The sequence below is a fragment of the Micromys minutus genome (assembly GCF_963924665.1).
Source record: "Micromys minutus genome assembly, chromosome: 5".
NCBI lineage: Eukaryota > Metazoa > Chordata > Mammalia > Rodentia > Muridae > Micromys > Micromys minutus.
Genome location: NC_137974.1, coordinates 76,898,218 through 76,922,045, shown reverse-complemented (window position 1 = coordinate 76,922,045; position 23,828 = coordinate 76,898,218). Strand labels below are relative to the sequence as shown.

Here is a 23,828-nt window from a genome sequence, read left to right as displayed (position 1 = left end):
GCGATTTTGATAATGCCTCTGTTTTTAATTTTATTATCTGTTAATGAAATCAGCTGTGCTAATCAGGAAAGAATATCAAGGCTAAACAGGTAAAGGAGACTCCCCTAACTTGCTTCAGTAGAGGACAAGACTGTCTGCCCAGGAAGGCTAGCAGCTTTTATCTGTGAACCTGGTGTGTAAAATTCTGAGGGAAGAGTGGATGTTCTGGGGAACAGCAGGGGTGCCAAGCACAGATAAGTAGGGGTGGGGTGGGATGGGGGGAGGGCCAGGCACTACAGCCTGTTCAGGCTTAGGGATCCTGTGTGGGATGGGTCCCGGTGCACTCACGTGTTCCAGAAAGCAGGCACCCAGCTCGCTCAGGTGTGGCCGCTCTGTGTTGAACTTCTGCTCCAAAGCCTTCACAAACGCCTTTTGGCAGCGATAGATGTCCTCAATGTTCCCGAAGATGGTGCGCAGTTGCTCTTCACTGAACATATCCTCCCGCTTGCGGCACTGGCGGACATAGCCCTGGGGGAATGGGGCGGAGCCAAGCTCTCTGGAGACCCACCTGTGTACCCTACCACATGCCACACCCTCTTCTGCACCAGTTCACCACGTCCTGTGACCCTGCCCATCACATTCTAACCTATAGCCTAAGTCCAGCAGCCCACTCTGCCTACTCTCCTCACCTCGCAGATGTCGCGAAGGTGCTTGATGTAGTCCCGCTCAGTGCTGAGGATCTCATTGATGACGTTTGTCCGCATCTGATCCTTGCAGCTCTGGGTCTCTGGACCGTTGTCATCGGCCTCTCCAGCCCCGGCCCGCGGGGCCTCATAGTCGTCCGCGGGCTCATCCTGGTTCACGCGCAGCTTTGGACAACGCAAGGCAGATTAGTCCCTGCCATCTTCCAGTCAGTCCCTGAATTCTGCTCTAGGTCATCCGAAGCTGAGGCCAGTAGCTGCCACAGGACACACAGGTTCAAGGGCAGGCCCACAATTTCCCTGCAGCTGCCTCTTAGACACCAGGTCAGGGCACTGGGTGGTAATTTGATGACTGCAGATACTGTCTAATTCACTCAGTGAGAGTTTCGAACCAGGGCATCCAGGTATAGGAATTCGTGTGTCTAGGTAGAGACCTTGCTAGATTGCTAGCCTGTAAATTTAGGAAAGGGTTCGGGGCTCTCAGGATTACCTGAGAACCAGGGGGAATTCTCTTCCCCCTACCTGGCCTTTGGGGGGCCTGAACCAAGAGTTCTCTGGTGACCAGACTGGAACTGGGGTCACTTGTTCTCTTGGGTATGATCTCGCTGTCTATGCCTCTTCCCTCAGGGCTGTGTGTATGATTCCTGGTCTCCACACATACAGGCCAACAACGAACACGGTGGTGCTTAGCGATGGGGGAGAGACATTAAAGCGGTGGTATTCTGAAATATCATATTCTTACATTCCTGACCTGCCCTTCCCTTTGGCAAGCAGGGGCTTGGGAGCAGGGAATTGAATGTCTTGTGTCATAGTTCTGATCCCCTATCCATCCAGTCGGAGGCACAGAGAGGATGTAGCCCACACCCCATGCCTGGAACTGAGGAGCTGTTTGGGTCCCAGACTTCTGAGCAGAGCCAAGAGTCTTCAACCCCACCCCCAAGGAAAGCACACACTGGAGCCATACCCGAACAAAGCTGGCAGGGAACCACCCCTCGCCATCGACGACGCGGCCCCACCACCATTCTCTGTTGGTGGCATCCATCACTTCGATGACATCCCCAGCTTTGAAGCCCAGCTCCTGGTCATCCATGGTGACATGGTCCCACAGGGCTTCAGCACACACCACACTGCCATCACTGAGGAGCTGCAGAGAGAGAGTCAAGGCTGGTAGGACAGTGAGCAAGACTGCCTGACCCTACCCTACCCAGCAGCCCTGGAAAGGATCCTGGCCTGCTTTACAGAGAAATAAAGCTTCCCCTCAGGCCCACAGCTCTTCTGGAGGCGGGGCTGTGCCTAAGGCATGCCTTGATGGTCCAAGCTCAGTGAGGGAGCACAATGGGATTGACTGTCACGCTTCCCTGTTCAGCCACGCCTTCTTCAGATCAGTTGAGTCTGTGGCTTCCATTTCAATGGCTTACTCTGAGATGTTGGGCGAGGGCAGCTTCTACCTGCTCTCCTAGGCGGCCATTCGAGAGAGTGAACCCCCTCCCTCTGCGGGTTCTTGTGGACTTGCGTGGCCTGTGAGGCCGTTTGTATTACCAATTAGCAATGCTGCGTTACCAATGACGGTGCCCGCCTGCCGTGGCAGCTGGGTCATGTTTGTGTGCTTCTTTAAACCTTTGCAGAAAGTAGCCAGATGACACCATCCTTCCTCGCCAGGCTGAGATTAAACAGGCAACTCTTGTAGCTGCTGCCGAGTCATTCACTATATCTGGCCGACAGCTCTATGTACTAGACTCTTTCTGCCCAGAGGGCAGTGGGGCTCCTCTCCCCACTGTATAGCCTGCCCCTGGTCTCTTCCAGGTGGCCTTCATGTTGAAACTCTTTACCCCATCCATGGACTCTCCCCCTCTATTCTGAGGGCTGTTTCTGTTTTAAGGACAAACGGCCAGCCTAACAAAGAAGAACTAGACTGTATACCCCCAAAACAGGTCCCCCCCCCACAGTCCTACCCCTTTAGCTGCTCTACATCCTGCCCCCCCCTCCTTTTGGCCTTCCATATTGGAATCTTTGAATCAGCCCTGGGAAGGTGTTATTTCCCAGGAAAGTAGGTAGCATCTTGACCGGAGTGCCAGACTCTGTCTTAGAGGTCTCTATGCCTCACGCCACACAGGGATCCCAGCACAGAGTTCAGAGTTGCTCCTGAGGACAGCAGACCTCCAACCCCCTGGGGCTCTGTAACAATGACTTTCTGCAGGTGACTCTGGCTGCCACACGGGTGGGATAAGGCTGGAGGACTCAGCAAGGCCAAAGGAAGAGCCGGTCTGCTGCATGCCTGGAGCCAGCTCACCTTCTGCAGTAAACTGTCATGTGAGGCCTTGAAGGATGTGTGTGGGGAAAGAAGTGGAAGCCAGTGAGAAAGAACAGGGCAATGGACCTGACCTGGGCTCTGGAATTTAGGCTACAGATTTGAGGAAGTAACCCAGATACTCAACATGGCCCAGCTCCCTGCTCTGTATGAGCTGGGTGAGTTGTCTCCCTCTGTCCCTGGATTCCTTCAAACAAGCGCTGAGAGGGAATGGAGGAAAGGAAGAAGGAAGGAGGGACGGAGGGAGGGAGGAAGGAAGGGAAGGAAGGAGGGAAGGAACGAAGGAAGTCACAGCCTCTCTTTCCTCTCGTCCTCCAGTGCTTTTAGACATGTATGGATCCTGTTCTGATGCTAGGAAAGCTGAGGGTGTGGGATACAGAGGCAGAGACCAGGGTCCTGGTTAGAGACAAGTCCCACAATGGTCCTGCCCAGTCATGTGGAAGCTGTCAGTGTGGGAAGGAGGTGTCGATCCCCAGTGTTGTTTCCAAGTGCAGAAAGCACCAGACAGACACACTGATGTGTCTGAGCACATCCTCTGGGCCTCTTGTGTCTCCCATCAGGACCCCAGTAAACAGAAGCTCCCCTTCATGGGTATCACAAATGGAACAGCTCAAACGAACCATTTTCATGCCGTTGTCAAACCAAACTGTGGCTCCAAGAGGCCAGAAACACGTTTTATATGGTGTCAGAGGTGAACCCCAGCTGCAGCTAAGTTCACTTCTCTGCAGAGCCCCCTCCCTGGGCCCCACCAAGTGCACCTGCTCCTTAACCTGGCATTCCAGTGGCTGCCAAAGATAGGATTCCAGTTGGTGTCTGCCTAGCAGTAGGAGGTAGAGGCTGGCTGGCTCCTTGCCTCTGAGGTGGAAGGATATCTGGAGGCTGGTGGGGCTTGTTTCCACTACAGAGGTTAGTTCAAGACTTAGATAAGCCAAGGGCAGGGGCAGAATTCCTTCCTGTGCCTTGAGGTTCTGACTTGATCTAAGGGAGGGTAAAGCCTCCAGATTGTGCCTCAAATTGAACCCCCCCCCCACCTCCATGACCATCATATTCTTTGGCATATCACCCGACTACCCTCCTACATTCTGTATACCTCTCTCATGTGGAGTGGCGGCACCTTCCCAACAAGCTGTCCCTAAGCACCGGAAGTGGTGGGAGGGTGTGCTCAGAGTGGCTGCTGCAACTGAGGCGGCAGCAGCTATGCCCTAAGAGACTGACTGGCACTTTTTAAGGCCTAGAATAACAAAAACGCAGGTATCACGTGCGGTGAAATCCAGATACCCTCTACCAGCACCCACATAATACATGCCCTGCCCTTCCATGCACACCCTTTCCAGATCGCCTCCGCCAGCAGGTCAGGGTTCCTCTGCATCTTCAGTTAGTGAGACCCGCCATGTTGTCCCACCCCTTCCTTCCCAGCCTCTAGGATAGATGAAAGGCCTTTTAGGCATGTGTGCCACCACGCCCCTCAGCCAAACTCAAGGTGGCATCCTCGTGGGGGGGGGACACCCCCAGACCAGCCTTGACAGTGAGCAAGCACATGAGGCTAATGGGAGTCATCGTCTTCCCCTCCCCCACATTCGCGTGGTGACAGCGGCTGGAAGGTGCCACTCACCCTGCGCGGTCCCCCGCGGTGCCGGGCGCACAACTCAGCGGAAGGCCAGTAGGAATATCAGCACAGCGTTGATGAGGACCAGCAGCGCCAGCACAGCGGAGACCACCACGCGCTGGGCAGCCGGGGGCAGGTTGCAGCGCAGCAGGGCGCGCAGTGCGCTACCAGGCGTTGTGGGGCCACGCCGGTGATGCGGGGGCCTGGCCATCACGCCCGGCCAACCTCTGGGCTCCAACCGCTGGGAGATCCCAGCTCAAGGATGGAGCCGGAGGCGACGGAAAGGAGGCGGAGCTGGCTGCGCTCACCCTCCTGGCTCCTCCCTCCCTCCACACTGAGTACGCAGACAACCCCTGCTTTAGTGGAAACTAGGCGAAGGTGCTGCAGAGCCTAGAGAAGGGTGAGGAGTAGGGAGTTTGGGGGAGGGGACTTGTTAAAGTCACCTGATTGTTGAGGCTCTGGATACAGTTGTGATCTGCCCCAGGCGCTTCCCTGGCAGGGGTCAAAGACTAACGTCCCCCACAATGTTTCTTCCTAGTTTTGGCCTTACCATGTGCACAGATGGCCATGGGAATCCTGGAGTGAGTGTACCCTGGGACCTAGACTCGGGCAGTCTCTGGCGAGCCAGAATGTGTGGCAAGATTGCTGTGGGGAGGGGTGGGCCAGTTGTTTTGTCCTATAGTCCAGACTGACTTAAAATTCACTTATCTTACATTCATGACCTTGAACTTCCGATCTCCCTACCTCTGCCTCCTGGGAACTAGGAGGACGTGTATGTACCACCCATACTAGGTTTATGTGGTTCTGGGGATCAAACTCAGGTCTTCATGCTTGCTAGGCAAGTACTCCACTCTGAGGCAAAGCCCCAGAGGGCCAAGGGTTCTTAATACTAATAAGGCTATCCTCTGGCATGCACTTCACAGATGAGTGAGTGTGCCTCTGAAACATCAGACAACTAATTGTCACACATTCGCCCAGCAAAACAGGGTGCTGAGAGAAAGGACGATTTGAACCTGGGGCTGATCGATCACCTCAACTACTAGAACAAGACTTCGAACCTGTAGACATACTGTCTCCTTCACTGGCAGCACCAAACAGAACCCGCAACCTCAAATGGGCAGAGGTCTCAGCCTTACCAACAGGTCCCTCTGAAATTGACTGTAGCTTAGAGGTTCGAACCTACAACCGAGAAAGCTTGGTGTTTGGGTATAGGTGACTATATATTCAGATATCCTGGTACCTGTGACCACCCTGCTGAAGGAGCCCAGGGGTGTGTGCAGTGTGCATACATGCGTATCTGTAAGGAGGGACACTTCTGTAAGCATGTGTGTATGTGTTGGTGCTTCTGTAGATTTGAAGACGCTGTCTTCTGCATGGGAGGCTCAGCCTGAACCGTCTGTCTGGGGTTCTGCTATTCAGAAGCAAATCTTGTGTACCAGGTCTGTTTCCCATTTCTAAAGGGGGTTAAGGGATACAATGTCTACAATAGTCTTCGGACATGGGAATAGTTGATTTCAATGTGATGTCCCTGTTCAGGGAAACTTAGGAGATGTGGCTTTTGGGGGGAAGTATGGCCCTGGAGGCAGGCTTTGAGAGAGAAGTTTCCTACCTACAGTTTGAGAAGAGAGCTCCTAGCTGTTTTTGCTGCCATGTCAGCCACCTGCTGCCATAATTCCCTGCCATGATGGACTCTTAGCTTCTGAAACCGTAAGTCCAAATAGACTCCTTCTTCTATAAGTTGCCTTAGGCATAGAGTTCTATCACAGCAATAGAAAACTAATACAGGGGGACATTAGACATTAGAAGACATCTAAATACCACTGGCACTTCATTCTTAACTTTCCTCTAAGGATGGGGATGTGCCCTCTAATAGAGTAAGGCTGGGAATCCATGTCAATGTTTTATTGTATGCTCTGGTTCCCACAGTGACTAGCCATCCAGGAGAGAGGGTACTCTCTGCATCCTCAGGCCCCTGAGCACAGCCAGCTGAAGCACCACTACAGGGTCTGTGTCACTGAAATAAAACATTCCATCCTTGAAGGAAGTTCTTTAACAATCAGAAAGTAAATAAAACTTAGACGACTCAGTAAGTGCACAACTCACAGATCTCAAAAAGTTCCTGAAACATACAGGATTCACAAGGCTCTTCCCCAGGGATATATAAGGAATAACAATTGCCAAGGAGAGAAGACTCTCTGACCAGTTGGGCTGCCAAAAGTCCTGTAGAGAGCTCCAGGGATGCATCCAGGGAGACATTACACATGCTGGGCCTTTCAGTCATGCACCTGCTTTTGAGCCAACAAGCTCCTATGTGTAACTCCAGTAACTCACTGATCACTCTGCTAGACTAGGGCTTCTTTATTTTGTTCTCAGTACCCCATCTGAGATGATTATATGTTTGCTTGCCTCAGATCTAGGGTAAGGTCACTCAGCCACACTCTGCTAACTGATATTCCAGATCCAAAAAGGCCCAGGCCCGGCTGTGGGCAGGAGCTTCACCTCATGATAGGAACAGATTCATCTGGAACATGAAATGGGACAAAAGGCCCTTGCGTTTGGGCTGGGTTGAGAATACCACTCTGCCCAGGGACTCCTAGTTCTTTTGAACTCCAAGAGTTCAGGTTATGACTGGGACAACAGCAACAACAGCTCTTCTCTGTGGGTTGCATGAACCCATACAATGAAAATTAATAATAATAATAAATTAAAAAATAAAAAAGCTTGACTGACCCTCCAGAGGAGTGGCCCCTAGGCTGGTGCGTCAAGTTGGCAAGACAAACAGGAAAGCCAAAGGGAGACTGGGACGTCTGAGGTGGGTGAGGCTGAGCCCCAAGTTCTATAGTTTAGGGTAATACTAGAAAGAGGAGGAGAAGCTGCCTTACAAGTATGGTCGCCATCTAGAGTTTTAGTCTGGGCTCATGGGGCAGCAGTGGTCTGAAGGGACTTAGAGATGCTTCTTTTCTGTTTCGGGGAACTCCTGAGGCAGTTGATTATTCAACAAGGGTGACCACAAGACAATGAGGCACCAGCGGGTATTGGACTCCTCCTTCAGGCTGGGACTATGAGAACCAGGCCAGGCCCAGTATGTCTACCACCATAGGAGTCCTGGGAAGCCAAAGACACTTGGAGCTAGAGAACAGCTGACTCCATAGTGGGCTGGCCTTGGGTCCTACAGTACTCTTACATGTGCCACAAAGTGCCAGGGGGAGAGGCTCAGAGCACCTTGGGAGACCCAGCGTTCTGGGACAACTCCGCATCCCACTGCTTTGCAGATCTGGCCGTTGACAGCACTCTTGTTGGCACTCAAAGTCTGGAGGGCAAGGTCTCTGGCTTTTCTCTAGTGTCTGTCTGCCTTCTAATGTAGGCACTGGGCAGCAGGACACAGAGCCTGTGTGCACTCTTCATCCACCCTAGAGTTGAAGGATCCCAGCAGCTATGTGTGCTTGTGACAAAGGGAACCATGGCATCCCAATGTTCCCATCTGTGTGGGGAGCAGCTAGAGCCAGGAGGAATTGAGCCATGGCCTGGCCCAGAGGATATGGCAGCCATGCAGATGTGGGAAGGCACTTGCACCTTAGGTCTCCCACCTACCTCTCCTTAGATCATTGCACACACCAATAGAACTGTATCCTAATGGAGATGAGGCTGGGTAGTTGTGGAAAGAGAGAGATATCTAGAGATCCACGCATAAACACTTCCTACTTTTGCCAGTCAGGGAAAATAAATCCTTATGCTGAGGATGGACTCTGGCCAGGTATCAGGCATTACAGCCAATGGCTGGGCAGGATAGGAAGCAAAGGCATGCTCAGGCCTGAGCCATGGGCATCTGGAGAAAGCTCTATACAGGACAGATGCTGTAGAAGACAGATGCTTGCAGGAACTGAGGACAATTAGCTGCTTCATTTGCTGATTCATACTGCAGCAGTTGGGCAGTCCTAAGGTAACCAGGGACAAGGATGTGCAAGGAATAGAAAAAGAACAAGAACCACACCTCCTCACGGTCCTTGGGGTGCCCAGAGAGACAGGCATCACACACCCGGCCCACTTTTGCATAGTCAGCTCTCTGCAGGAAGAACTGTGCCTTCCACACACCTGCTTGTTAGAGTGGGCACACTGCCTGACATACAAGTGCACAGTCCATGTATGATACATACATTCAACATATACTACACTAGCCATGCACACATGTGTGAGTAAGTAATACACAGCAGACACTCCTCTGGTACCCACAATGCAAACTGCCTCTCCGGTCCACATTATCTATCACTCTCTTGGCTAGAGGGTTCGGGTCCCCCTTCTGCTAAAATCCCAAGAAGTCTAGGGGCTGAGGAGGAGTCTCAGTAGTTATGAATGCTTACTGTTCTAACCCATGTGAGGTTACCAGCATCCCCCTTCAATGCCTTATAACACCTCTAGCTGCTATTCCAGGAACTCCAGTGTCCTTATTGGACCTTTGCAGGTACCTGCCTGCCCTCATGTATATGTACCTTCACACAGACACAAAAATTATCACCCAGACATCATTAAAATTCTTTTTAAAGTTTTAAATAAATTGACAAGCCCTTTCCCCCCTAGTGGAGGCATGAACGTGAGTGAATCTAGAACGTTTACAATCTAGAACAAGACACAAGTGGATGAGTGATGATCGGGTAGGCCAAACGTCACTGAGGATGATGGGCTTTTCCCCTGACGCCTCCTGGTCCAATCATCTCCAGGGATAAGGTTCGTGTGAATCCCCAGCAAAGCTTCCTGCTGAGCCAGTACAGGCCACAGACAATGCCCAATGGGTGGGAAGAGGCTCTTGGAGGAAGGTGAAGGAGGTCTCCTACCATCAGCAATCACCTGTGTGTTTGATGAACTCCTGACAAGAGTCTACTTGATGGCTTCCTTCTGCAAGGCCAGAAAGCACTCAATCTTTCCCGACTCTGCAGTTAAAAATCAGAGCCCAGAGAAGTCACCCATATCCCCAGACTCACTATTAGATGGGCTGACTAGCCTGCGCTCTGTCCCTGGAATCTGGGGACAGGCTTCATGCCTGGCCTGCCCTTCCTCCTGTCCCATTTAGAGAGCCACTTCTTGCCTTTTCTATGTTAAGATCTGAGGTCCTGGTGGCTCCACTGAGGTGAGCTCTGTGGAGGGTAAACATGAGTAAGGAAGCTTCCTCTTCCCTTCACAGCTCACTGCACCCCGAGAAAAAGGATCCCTCCCATGATGGCTGTCCCCTGAAAGACCCTGAGCCAACAAAGACATAAACTACCATAAGGACTGCAGTCGGTGCTTACAGAACTCAGGATGTGTGCTATCGTCAAAGGTCTTTTGTATATGAACACCATCTCTGCTGGTTCTAGAGCCCTCTACATGTGCTCAACACTGCCTCACTGAATACCTCTCTTTAAACTTCTACTTCTTACGTGGTAGCCCTGGCTCTGGGGTTTCCTTAGCCAGAGGATCTGTGCATGAAATCCTTGTCTAGGACTGAACACAAGAACTCTAGCCATGCGGCATGTCAGGACAGTCAAGGAGCCCGCCCATAAGGGTCCCTGAGATCTGGCCTTTCACTATGTCTTCCCAGACTGTCTGGGTCTTCCACTATGGCCGTAATTATTGAGATTTACTCAGAACTGGCCACAGCAAGTTATGGCCATGTTTCTAGTCTGTCCCCATGGAGTTTCCTGGTCACCCTGTATCCCAGTGAAGGAAATCAATGTTTAGTTATTCACTCTATCCTCCCCATCTTGACTCTGGGCCCAAGGCGAGGAAGATAGTCTAGTTCTCTAAAGCAGAGCTTGTCCGTCATCTCTGGATTCTGTTTACAAAGAAGATGCGCATGATCCAACAGAGTTCAAGAGGGTCAGTTAGAAAGATTGGGGGCTGGGAGGATAATGTTTATGGCATGACATGTGCTTCCTATTCCCAAGGCCCTAGGTTCTATTCCCCAAGATCCCTTCCCCATACATAAACACAGATTTACTTCTTTAATGGGAATTTTAAAGTTATTTGCATGTTCTTTCTCTACATTTCACAGATTTTACATTAGGCATTGTTGGTGTGTGTGTGTGTGTGTGTGTGTGTGTGTGTGTGTGTGTGTGTGTGTGAATATATGCATATATATGTGTTAATGAAGAAGCACCTTTACAGTGTATGTGAATATATGCAAATGTATGTGTTAGTGAGGGAGCAGTGTGTGTGTGTGTGTGTGTGTGTGTGTGTGTGTATACAGATTAGAGAACAACCTTCAGTGTGTTTCTTAAGAGCTTTCTACCCTTTGCGGTTTTTTGTTTTGTTTTGTTTTTTGAGATGAAGTCCCTAACTGGCATACCAAGTAGACTAGGCTGGCCCGCCAGCGAGCCTCAGGTATGTTCCTGTCCCTGCAGCCCCAGCACTGAGCTTACGAGCTCAGAGTGCTCAGTCTCTTCACATGGTTTCTGTGTATCAAATGCAGGGCCTCGTTTTGTAAGAGAAATATGTGACCAACTGGGTCATCTCTTAAGCTCTGCATCAAGCCTTGGTGCATGGCTCTTTTAAATTATTATTGGAGAACTGGGGTGCAGCTTAGTGGCACAGGGGTGCCTCCCATGAGCAAGACCAGGGCTTTGGCCTTCAGTATCACAAAACCAAAACAAACAACATAAAATAGGATAAAAACGGAAGTGGTTTGCATGTGAAATCTCCTCCCAACACCATTCATAGGCTTGTGTCCTTGGCCACTGACAATTATTTAGGGAAGTTTTGGAAGCCTCAGGTGAGAGACATGGTTTTCAGGGGTAGGTCATTAGGGGTGGACTTTCAAGAGATTAGCTGGGCCCTGATTCCAGCCCAGGCCCTCTGTTTCTTGGTTGGTGTCATGAGTGATGCTACTCAGCCAGGATGAGGGATGCTACTCAGCCAGGATGAAGGATGCTACTCAGTCACTATGCTGTGCCAGGATGAAGGATGCTACTCAGCCACCATGCTGTACCAGGATGAAGGATGCTACTCAGCCACCATGCTGTACCAGGATGAAGGATGCTACTCAGCCACCATGCTGTACCAGGATGAAGGATGCTACTCAGCCACCATGCTGTCCACACCACTGTGGACTATATCTTCTGACCCCACAGCACGAATAAGCCTTCCTTCCATTCAAGGCCACAGTAATGAAAAAGTATTCCAAAGGAAAAAAAAATACCCTCTAGATCTGGGCCTCTGAGAAGAGGCCAGGAACTTCACTACTTAGTTTTATGTATAAAGAAGGTACCGCACTCTATACTGCTTTCAGAGAGGTTGTACTGGCTGGTTGTGTGTCAACTTGACACAAGCTGGAGTTATCCTACAGAAAGGAACCTCCCTTGAGAAAATGCCTCCATGAGATCCAGCTGTAAGGCATTTTCTCAACTAGTGATCAAGGGGGGAGGGCCCAGCCCATTGTGGGTGGTGCCATCCCTGGGCTGGTAGACCTGGGTTCTGTAAGAAAGCAGGCTGAGCAAGCCAGGGGAAGCAAGCCAGTAAGTAACATCCCTCCATGGCCTCTGCATCAGCTCCTGCTTCCTGACCTGCTTGAGTTCCAGTCCTGACTTCCTTTGGTGATGAACAGCGATATGAAAGTGTAAGCTGAATAAACCCTATCCTCCCCAACTTTCTTCTTAGTCATGATGTTTTGTGCAGGAATAGAAACCCTGACTAAGACAGAGGTCTAAGGCAGGAGAGGAAGAAGGTAAGGTTAGGGGATGTGAGCAGGAAGGTGGGCCCCTCCCCCAGGAATCTGCTTGAAGCTTCCCATCCTCAGGGAAGCTACATTTCCATCCCAATTAACCACCACCTGCAGCCTTGCTCTCTTCTCAGGTACAAACCTGTAATTTTCTAGGAATCTTACCAGACACTGCATTTACTCAGAAGGGATACGTTTGTTCATAACCTTACGGCAACCATATCGGCTTCCAATTTTACCTTATCGGATTATAATCCCATCAGCGTAACTACAGAGCCACTAAATCCCCTTATCAAAAAAGGGAGGAAAAAAAAGATAGAGGAGAAAAGGTTTCTTAGTAACCCTTTAAGAGATTATTCAAGGGTTGGACCTCTGGCTCAGAGGTTAAGAGCACTGACTGCTCTCCCAGAGGTCCTGAGTTCAATTCCCAGCAACCACTTGGTGGCTCACAGCCATCTGTAATGGGATCTGATGCCCTCTTATGGTGTGTCTGGAGATAGTAATGGTGTACTCATATACATACAATAAATAATGTACTTCAGAGGACCACCAAAATAATGTATACAGCTAAGCCATCAATGGCAGGTTTCCCTCGAGGAGGACATGTCTACAATCAGTTATTCCTATTTTTCTTCCTGACCATCTCTCCTCCTTATTCAAATATTCCTGGACTCTGCTTCAAACTGGCTAGGCCTGAAATGCTACGCTGGAGCCAGTTGGACCTAAGCCAAGGTCCCTAAAATGATTAGGGGACCCCCCCAGGCTGCTGAGGGTGACAGTGGAACTGTGCCTTTGTCCCCTCCCCCATTGACAGGGCTGTTCCTCATGCACTCACAGATATCAGAACCAACTGTGTGTCATCTCCTGATGAAAACTCTTCAGTACCACAGCCAGACCTTTGTTTTGCTGAAGCAGAAACACCGTTACAGGAGCTCACACTTGGGCAGGACAACAAGCTCACTGTTAATGTCCCACCATCTCCCGGGTGAGAAATGGAATCTGTGTGGCTACTTAGAGAGTGAAAGCTTCAAAAATTCTGTCTTAAGAAATGCTAGTTAATTGCTGGAGAGGGAGGGTTACAGGGGGGGGAGGGAGATGGAGGGGCGAGGGGCATAGGACGAACAGTAGCCTCTAGATCATTGTAGCACAGTGGGATGGCCCTGGTGCATTTAATTAAGAATTGCTCCAAAGGCCCAGGGAGACAGGACAGTGGGTAATAGTACTTGCTTTGCAAACATGAGGATCTGAGTTCAAAACCCCAGTACTCATGTAAAAAGCCAGACGTGGTGTCCCGTGGTGATGGCACATGATTTTTAATCTCATCCTTCTGGAGACAGAGGCAGGAGAATCTTTGAGTTTGAGAGGCCAAGCTACAGAGTGAATTCCGGAACAGCCAGGGCCACACAGAGAAATTCTGTCTTGAAAAACCCAAGGAAGGAAGGAAGGGAAGAGAAGGAAGGAAGGGAAGGAAGGCAGGCCAGCCAGCTGTAATGGTTTGTTATGTACAGTCCCAGGACTGAGGAAGCAGTTACAGATCCCTGGGAATAGCTGGCCAGTCAGCCTAGCCAACTTGAATACCCCCAGACCACTGAGAAACCTTGTCTCAAAAAAAAAAAAAAAAAAAAAAAAAAAACCCAAAAACCCAAAAAAAACCAAAGTGGACACACAGTGACCATGGAGCAATGTCTAAGGCTACAGTGTGGCCTCCACACACGCGAGCACATATGGTCCTCTACAGTGTGAACAATCTGTACAATATGGATGAGGTTCTGAATGTTCCAACATAAATAAATCATAATTTTTGAGGTAATGGATATGCGCATTACCATGATCGAATTATTACATACTCTATACATTTGCTGAAATGTTATACTATAAATAAAGCATATACAAATATGTGTCAATTAAAAATTACAAGGAGAAGTTGTAACTCGAATTGGTTCTGCCCAGATGAAATCTCTCACTAATTTTGTCTGCTTAGCCAGGAAATAGCAAAACCTGTAAGTGGCCCACGGTTGTCATGGCAACAGCAAGTCCTCTGAGTCTGCAGGAGGGAGACCAACTTATCAGTTTTCCCTTTCTTTGTGCACCGCCTACCCAGAATTTGACTCTTGAAATACAGTAACAGGGAAGTCCTGGGCTCCTCGTCCAAGCCTCTCTTCATTAGAACTACAGCCTGGCATTGCCCTGCTCCTAGATCCACCCAGGGAAGCTCTGCTTTAAACACATGGTGCTATATAAACGCCTCACAATAGGGTAACAGCCAAAGGTTATCCTTTGGGTCCTGTGAGCACCCCCCAGCTATGCCATGCGCTTTGAACACAACTCCACATCTGGCTCACATGAGCCTGCCGCTGGCTGAGCCTTCTTCACACTACCTCGTTGATGGCCAGTTGCTCTCCACCTCCTCTAGGGTGGCTGTAGTGGTGGCCAGAGTTGTGGAGCTCTTCATACAGGTCCTCCTCGCTGCCTGTTTCCTCTGCGCACACAGTGTCCAGAGTTCCGTCGGGCATCACTGGAAGGAGACACAGCAGCAGGCACAGAAGGTCAGCTTGAGAGGTGACATGTGACAAAGAAACCGGGGGACTATAGAAGAAGCATTGCTTTTGGGGAGGAAGAGCAGGTCAGGGGCTAGTTAAGCCATCCCTGCCTGGTAGATGGAACATTCTAGTCAACTGACTGCACTATTGCAAGTCACCTAGCCCTGGGCCGAAACAACCTGCTAGACAAGGAGACACCAGGGTTGGCTGGGACATATCATCTATGAACTCTCTAGCTGAGTTCAGTTAAAAGCCATTTACCAATGTGTATAAAGGGTTGTAGAAGACCTAAGAGGAGAGGCTAATCTTTGGGGGAGCCTTTGAAATAGCGTATCCAGTTAAGGAGCTTGCTACTAATCCTGACAACTCAAATTCAATCCCTGGGACCCATATAATAAAAGGAGGAAAAAAGCCCTCTGACCTCTACAGGTGTGCCATTGGTAATGAGCATGTGTGTGTGTGTGTGTGTGTGTGTGTGTGTGTGTGATTTCTGAAGCAAAAAATGTTTTTGAGATAATTTAATATAGTTTTAATATAATTTAATATAATTTTTGGGATTATAATATAATACACGGCTCCCTTCCTTTGTCTCTCTCCAACATCCCCTATATACTCCTCCCTGCTTTCCTTCAAATTCATGACTCTTTTTCACTAATTGTTATTGCATGCATAGATGATGTATATATATAAAATAACTATATATAATATACATATATATACCTCTATACATAACTATATATACACATATATACATACACACATATATGTATATAAATACATAAAAAACCACTAAGTATAACCTGTGGAGTCCCTACAATGTTACTTGTATGTATGCCTGCAGAGCTGACTAGAACTGGACAACCAATTGGTGTTCTCTTCCCTGGGGCAGACCACCTCTACTCTCCCTGCTTTCCTTGGTTGCCTGTAGTTCTTGGTTCCAAGGCTGAGGCCTCACAGCCTTTACCTGTCCGGTTTGGCAAGTCCATTGTTCAGCTCATGCTTAGGCAGCCATGGTGGCGAGACTTTATGGGTGTAGCTTCTGACCTTACTAGGAAACACAATCTCAGAGCAAATGCCCTGATCCTCTGCCCCTTTTAGTCTTTCTGTCCCCTCTTCTGCAGTGCTTCCTCTGACTTGGGTGCAGGAGTGTTTTGTAGATGTAGCGATTGGGTCTGAGCTGTATAACTCTGTATTTTGATTGGTTGTGATTCTACGTGTTGATTTCTATTCTGCACTTTTGTTGGATTTGGTTAAGAGCTAGCTGTCTCTTGGTTCCCAGCATCTATGTTGAGTAGCTCACAATGACATGAAATTCTAGCATGCAGAGGATCTACCGCCCTCTTCTGGCCAATATGGACACTGCACTGCTCCCTGCTCTTAAAAAGGAATTAACCTTAAAAGAAAGGATCCACATCACTGATGACTAGAGAAAAGAGAGTCAAGTCGCAACAACCTCTCCCACATCACATTCTTATGTTGTTATAAAAGCAGCCATGATAATAAGAGGAAAAGGGTTGGGGATGATGTGGAGCTGGAATGGTTCAGTGCTTTAGAAAATACACAGGAGCTGAGGAAATACCTCAGTAACTGGATTGCTTCCTGTACAGGCATGTGGACCTGAGTTTGACCCTCAGGAATCATGTAAAATAAAGGAAGCCAGGTATGGAAGCACACACTTATAATCCCACTGCCTGGGAGGCAGAGACAAGTGGATCTCTGGCTAAGTGGATCCCTGGTTAAGTGGATCCCTGGCTAAGTGGATCTCCAGGCTCAGAGAGAGAGACTCTGTCTCAAAAACAATAAGAGACTGACTGAGAAGGACATTTGACATCAACCTCTGGCCTCGTCTGCACATGTATACACCCACACAAACACATATACCACACACAACACAACACACAGCTCACATACAATCCATCTAATGTACACCCTCTGTTATGGTTGGTTTCAAATGTCAACTTTCCACAACTTAGAATCAATCACCTGAGTGGCAAGCCTCCATTGGAGAATTTCCTTAACTGGTGTGAAAAAAAACACCAACCAGCGTGGGCGGAGTCTAAAGGGGCGTGGCAGATGATTTGTCAGTTTTCGTTTTGTTCCATTGTCCTAAATGAGTTAATTATCCGGCCAACTTTCCCTGGGCCTCTCCAGGAACGCCCCAGGTCTCCGTGACAGATGGAAACTGTTGAAGCCCTTTGCCTCCTGGGCTGAGAAACTCCTGGGTCCTTGACCTCTCAGATGTGAGACAACTATGTTGCTAAACTGGCCATACTGCATATGCCACGTGAATGAATTCCTTTAGTCATTCTGCCCATTCCATTTCTCTAGAAAATGCCGACTTACACACCTCCTAGGTATATGCCCTCAAGCCATGGAATCAGAGTCTGATGGACACTTGTATACCAAGGTCTACAACAGCATTATTCCTGATAGCCCCGAAGGGGAAACAACTCAGCTACACACCGCAGAGGGCCGGGCATGGGAAATGAGCACGTAGACAGCGCAGCCTGAATAAGAAATGAACCTTGAGACCCTGTGATAAGTGAGATCAGTAATACACAGAGGAATCCATAACTGAATGGTTTTACTTGACACGGTATCTAGACAGGCAAACTCCTCACAGCACAAAATAAAGAAGAGGCTACCAGGGAGTTAGAGATGAGAAAATAGAGCAGTGTTGCACAGTGGTCACCAAGATATGTGTGTGGGGTGGGGTGGGCATGTGTGTGTTTGAGCGCTGGAGCCCTCAGAGGTTTGGAGCATCAGCTCCTCCAGAGCGAGAGTTACAGGTAGTTGGGAGGTGCTTGAGGAGGACTCAGTTCCTCTGCACAGGTAGCAAGTGCTCTTAACTCTGGCAGCATCCCTGGGGCTCCAGCTTCACATCTGAAGAGAGGAGAATGTTTTGGAGATACGGAATAGTGGTGGTTCTGAAACCCCGAAAACCATTCATCACACCGAACTGAACTTAAACCGGTTAAATGCCACCCTTGCTTCAACTATACTGTCCATGACCTCTCTTACTGATACAACTGTCTGCCTAGAGCCCCAAGGCCATGTGGGAAGAACCTGGGGGACTAAGTCTCAACCTTGTGACATGGAACAAGTTCACAAAGCGGCTCCAGGGACTGGGGAAACCACCTAGTTGGTGAGGCGCCTACTGCACAAGTGTGATACCCTGAGTTTGATTCCAGCATCCTCATAAGGAGCTAGGCGCAAGGGTGCACACCTGTGATCCCCAAGTTGGGGAGGTGGAGACAGGAGGATCCCCAGGGCTTGCTAGTCAGCCAGTGTCAGGGATGGCCTTGTGTGCTGCGTATTTAGATGCTGAATCCTGTGCCCCAAGATTCGGCTAGAGTCTGGACATGGGCATTGTATTGATCAATGAGCTGAGAGGATGCTCTCCAATCATCTCTGATTGGTTAATAAAAGGCTGGAGTCTTTAACTGGGCAGGGGGAGAGAGGAAGGCGGAACTTTGGATTGAGAAGGGGAGAAAGCTCAGGTAGGGACCACAAAGAGGAAGAGGGGGAGAGAGACGCTGGCAGTCACCATGGGGCAGCATGGGTCACGAGGAGGGTGAATCATGAGGATGTGGCCAAGAGAAAAGCACCCTGAGGACACACATCCAACAGAACCAGGTTCAGGTGGCAAGTAATGGGACAGTTAACTGATTATCAACAGCTTAGCCAGGTTATAATACGTTCAGACCTGCCCAGTTTAGGCTTACAGCTTGTTAATATCAGATTTCTGTGTTTTTTACTTGGAAGACAAATGGGATAGGCTGATAATCCCCACCCCCCATGAAATAACTACTCAAAACCAGCACAGATTAACTAATAAGCTCCAGGTCGGTGAGAGCCTGTTTCTAAGCCGGAGAGATTGACCCGTGATTAAGAGCACATATTGCTCTTGCAGAAGATCCGAGTTTGGCTCCTGGTGCCCCCCTCAAACATTAACAATTGCCTGTAATCCTGAAGGTTCTAATGCCTCTGGCTCTGTGGGAATCTGCACTCATAAACACACCATACGACAGTCCCTCCCCCAGGACTAAAATTAAATCACTTTTTAAAACGCATGTAGAAGCTTCCGAGGAGCAACACCTGAAGTTGTCCTCTGTCCTATATATTCCTGTGCACACACGTGGGAGTACATTTGTGCACATGCACATGGTTGCGAACGTGTACACACACACACACACAAACACGCATCAATGGGGAGTATCACACTTCAGTAGTGAATGAAGCAAGACTTTTGACACCTGGGAATTTCAGGTCAGACAGACCCAGCGTGCCAAGAATTGGAACAGCTTTTGCTCTCTGCTGCATGTTGTGATTGTGATCTTTTGTCTCGCACAGCCAGTGCCAACCTTCAGCCTAGTATTCCAGAGCCCACAGTGGTGCAGCACAGTGAAGTTGGTAGCTTCCTTGCTATCTCTCCTGCTTCCGTTTCACTTCTCCTAAAGTCCATAGGATGCTTTACTCCTATTACCCCTTCACAGAGTATCCACAGTCATACATGCTCTACCTCTCTCTCTGCTTCTTTCTCTTCCTTTCATGCCTCTTTTTCCTCATCTTTCCGAGTCTGTTACTTTCTGTGACACAATGCTCTATGGCCCCAATTATTTTTATGTAAATGACATGATTTTATTCTCCTTCATGGCTGGGTCTCTCTAAATGGGCCAGGCTGGCCTTGAACTCCCAACCACTCTTATAGCTTCCTTAGTGCCAGGACTAGAGGGGCTGGGAGTGTGGCTACCTCTGGACCCTCTCCAGAGGCAGAAAGTCATACAACCAGGTAACTTCTTAAAAGTCCCCTGCTGTCCTCTTTCTTTTCCTTCCTTTATACCTGTGCTTTTGCTTCCTTCCCTCCTTTCTTCCTCCCCCCCCCTTTACCTCCCTCTCTCCTCCTTTACAGTTGTTAGATTGCTTAGCATACATGAAGCCCTGGGTTCAATGTCCAGCATAGCATAAACTGTGTATAGTGGCACATGCCTGTGACGCCAGCAGTCAGTAAGCAGAGGCAGGAAGGTCAGAAGTTCAAAGCCATCCTTGTTTCCATAGTGAACCCTGTTTCAAACAGGGACAACAACAAAACCCAGTGTCCAATGTTCTCCCACAGGGGGGTATTGAAGGGTGTGTTTACAGTTGGGATTCATGGAATACAAGCCCCAAGACATTGCCAGAAACATTCACAGTTTCTATACACTGCATCCTGCTATGCTGCCTTCACCCCCACCCCTTTCCTTTATTGGGTTTGACGCTGTCTCTTCAGTGCACACATCTTCCAAGACAAATGAAGCGATTTGCTCATGGCCATTGTTGCCTTCTTGTCAAAATAGGTCTCATCAGACCCCTGGGCATGGCATTGAACAGTGATGAGACTCAGACACTTCTCCTGCCCAAACTATGCTTGGCTGGTGCGGAGGGTCAGGAGTTCCAGAGTATAGACATACCAAGACTACCTGCTCCACACTTAGGGAAAAAACACTGAACATTTTCATTGACTCCTCTGCCATGCAATTTTATGTTTGACTTCGTTTTAGATAAAGAAATTCTGCAGCTGGAATTCCTTTTCTGGGCCAAAGAGGAAAGGGCAGGAGACTGCTACACACCTGGGTCCTTGCTTCAGGTCTGTGTGCATCCGACATGCACAAATATCTATTCTACAAGTCTCTCTATATCTGGTGTGACTGCGTACATGTGTGGAGTATGTACGACTTCATGTGTGAGTGTGTGTGTGCGCACACATGCATATGGAGGCCAGAGGACAGACAGTTCTGAGAATCTTCCCAATCACCCTCCACTTCATTTTTGAAGCAGAGTCTCCCACCAACCCTGTCATTAGGATAAATGCCCAACAAGTCCCGGGGATGACCTTGTTTCTCACGCCCCAGTACTAGAATTATAGGCACACACTGCCATGCTTGACTTTTCTATGGATTCTGGGAACTGAATTAAGGTCCTCTACCATTTCAAAAATACATAAGTAAATAAATAAAGAAACATAGCAGTATTCAGATGCTTTAATGTCTGCCATTCAGCGACTAAGACATAGTCCCAATGTATTGGCCATGTGAAGAACAGGAAAAGAAGATGGTTGGGAGGAATGCCAATTATCAGAGACCAGCATTGAGCAGTGCAGAAATCAGAAAGAGGAGAGCTGAGCGTGGTGGTGCGCACCTGTAATACCAACACTGGAGACGCTGAGGGCAGCCTTACGCTATGCAGTGAAACAGTGTTTTGTCCCAATAAGCGAAAACAAGAGGCTGGGGAAATGGCTCATCCATAAAATGCTTGCTCTTCAACAACAAAGATCTGAGTTTGGATTCCCAGAGCCCATGTAAAAAGGCAGAAATGTCAGTGCATGCCTGTAATCCCAGGACTGTGGAAGTAGACATAAGAGGATCCTCAGAGCCTCTGGCCTGCAGGACTAGCCACAGCAGTCTGTGTTTGACTGATAGATCCTGCCTCAATGAATGATAGGGAAGTGATAAGAATGATTCCAGACTCCAACCCTGAGCTCCCACGTGCATGTGTGCATGGGCGCACATATAAACATGCATAAACACACATGTACACGGCAGACATGTGAACATGGAAAAAGCAAAATGAAGTAGGGAACAGCAGAGGAAGACATCCATTGTTGATCTCTGGCATTCATACACACATGTACCCATGTGCACACACATATACACATGAACACATGCATACATGTAAATTACACAGAAAGTATTACGCATACATACTCATTCCTGCACCCCACACACATACAAAATAAAAACCAGCAGTGCTCAAATACATACATAAACAAACAAACAAACAAACAAAAAATGCAACCTTCCAGAACCTAAAGAAGAAAGGGCAAGGAAATAAAATCCCAGAGCTGGGAAATCCAGTTTCTGTAATAAAAGGCTCACAGTATAGCTTGACAGAAGAGAAATAAGATGAGAAAGAACCAGAGGGGGCTCTGGCCCTGAGGGTCTGTGGTAACTCTGTAGGATAACCATCCCTTGCTCGCATGGCTTTCTGATGAGGATATACCTTTGGTCGTTGGAAACTGGGGGATTTAAAGGCCAATTTCAATAGAAATTGCTCATGAGGGCAATTTTCTGGACAAACTTGCCAAAACCACTGCTCAGACCCTGTTGCTCGCTAAGCCCACTAATTAGATGGCTGCCTGCTTCTAAGAGACTGATGTGAAAGTCATCAGCTGTTGGACATACAACTGTGCTTGTTCTGCATTGCACGTGCAGCCTAGGCTGTCACAGAAGGCCCGCCCATTTCTACATCTTAGTGTTGTCTAGTACCTGCTGCTACATAGTAGCTAAGTCCAGGCAGACTGATGTCCAGTTGTTACATAGTAACTAAGTCCAGGCAGACTGATGTCCAGTTGTTACATAGTAACTAAGTCCAGGCAGACTGATGTCCAGTTGTTACATAGTAACTAAGTCCAGGCAGACTGATGTCCAGCTGTTACATAGTAACTAAGTCCAGGCAGACTGATGTCCAGTTGTTATATAGTAACTGAGTCCAGGCAGACTGATGTCCAGCTGTTACATAGTAACTAAGTCCAGGCAGACTGATGTCCAGTTGTTACATAGTAACTAAGTCCAGGCAGATTGCTGCCCAGTCAGAGGTCAGAGGAGGTCATCCTAGTTTTGACACTGATGCTTCTGGATAGTCAGTGCCAGTATGACCTCAGAGGATGATGGGTCATCTTTCTACTCAGTCAGGGATTCTGACAGTTACTTCTAGACGGTTTTATCCTCCTGCCCTGCAGCAGTTCAGCCTAATGCCAAGTCCCATCAATGAGTGTGCACTGAGCATTCTGGCCAGGACTCTGCTTAGAGCTGCAGAAATGACGAGAGGTGGCTGGGGAGATGGTTCAGTTAGCAAAGAGGCTGCTGTGTAAGCATGAGGAGCTGATTCTGGATTCTCGGCATCAACCCAAAAGCTAGGCGTATGTCTGTAACCCCGGCTGCTGGAGAAGTAGAGACGGTAGGATCCCTAGTTCTTGCTAGTTGGCTAATCTTGCTAAATGGTTCAGTGAAAAGCATCGTTTCAAGAAGTATAAAATAAGTCATAAGCAATGGCTCCCAGACTCAAGAGCAAAGAGAAACCAGTATTCAAGCAGAGATTGCACGCAGTAAGAATTTTCCTGTGTGTCACTTACTATAAAGCTGAAGACCAGAATACACACGTATGACATCATGACCTTGACCTTTGGGTACACGGTGCTGAGTATGACAGTCCATGGCCCTCCCTGTCATCTGTAGCTAATGTTCGAGGTGGAATGAATGTTCAAGGCTAGGCTTGTCAGCACTGTTCACAGAGCCCCTATACCACAGTGACACTGCAGGTAGCCGAAAGAAAGGATATTGGCTTGCTGTGATTGGGTCCCCTGACCCCTATCCTAATGACTTGCACAGAAGCAGGGTGTACAAATATCTATTTAGCAAATGTAGTCATTAGAAGTCCTATCTGTTTATCCACTGAGAGTTCCACAGGGAAGGGGATAGTGGAGCACACATCACCCCAGGGGGCTAAAGCAGAAACATAATGAATCTGGGGTCAGCCTGGACGACACGGGAAGATTATATTAACAAAACCAACAAACTGACAAGAATTCTCCCATGACATACAAAATCAAAAGGCCGAGATGCTCATTCTACGACCCCAGACACACCAACCAGCCACACTGACAATCCATGTATCCCATGGCAAAGGCCAGTACCATGAAGAGCTCCCACAGCCTAAGTAACAAAGTCCAGGAGTAAGAAGATGTAAACGAGATGGTTTTACTGGCGCAACCAGAACTTTGCACGCAGTGCAATGCCCAAAAGTTTTTTTTTTTTAATAAACATACTTTAACCATTCACATTTTTAAATAATGAAGCCTTTTGTGTGTCTGGCATGTACCTTGTCCACCGCTGCATTCCAGCCGTCCAGCAGAGACACTGAACTGAATCATCAGAGACGAAGCACAGAGAAGTACAGCCGGAGCTGCAGC

At 48.6% G+C, this 23,828-nt stretch overlaps 2 protein-coding genes across 3 annotated transcripts in view; both read right to left on the bottom strand.

Annotated features, from left to right (window-relative positions):
* ARHGEF4 (Rho guanine nucleotide exchange factor 4) overlaps positions 1–23,828 on the bottom strand; it is a gene marked incomplete at both ends in the record, with an annotated part of 140,639 nt that overhangs the window by 4,813 nt on the left and 111,998 nt on the right. For both annotated transcript variants that reach the window (XM_080917521.1, XM_080917522.1), the window contains 4 exons: positions 328–507; positions 669–848; positions 1,645–1,824; positions 14,660–14,796. In XM_080917521.1, coding sequence (XP_080773647.1) covers positions 328–507; positions 669–848; positions 1,645–1,824; positions 14,660–14,796 — 677 coding nt within the window. The remainder of the gene's footprint in view (positions 1–327; positions 508–668; positions 849–1,644; positions 1,825–14,659; positions 14,797–23,828) is intronic.
* On the bottom strand, positions 4,635–4,805 carry SMIM39 (small integral membrane protein 39; the record flags this gene model as incomplete). Its single annotated transcript, XM_080917523.1, has 1 exon — positions 4,635–4,805. One exon carries the CDS (start codon positions 4,803–4,805, stop codon positions 4,635–4,637), a length of 171 nt encoding a protein of 56 aa, XP_080773649.1.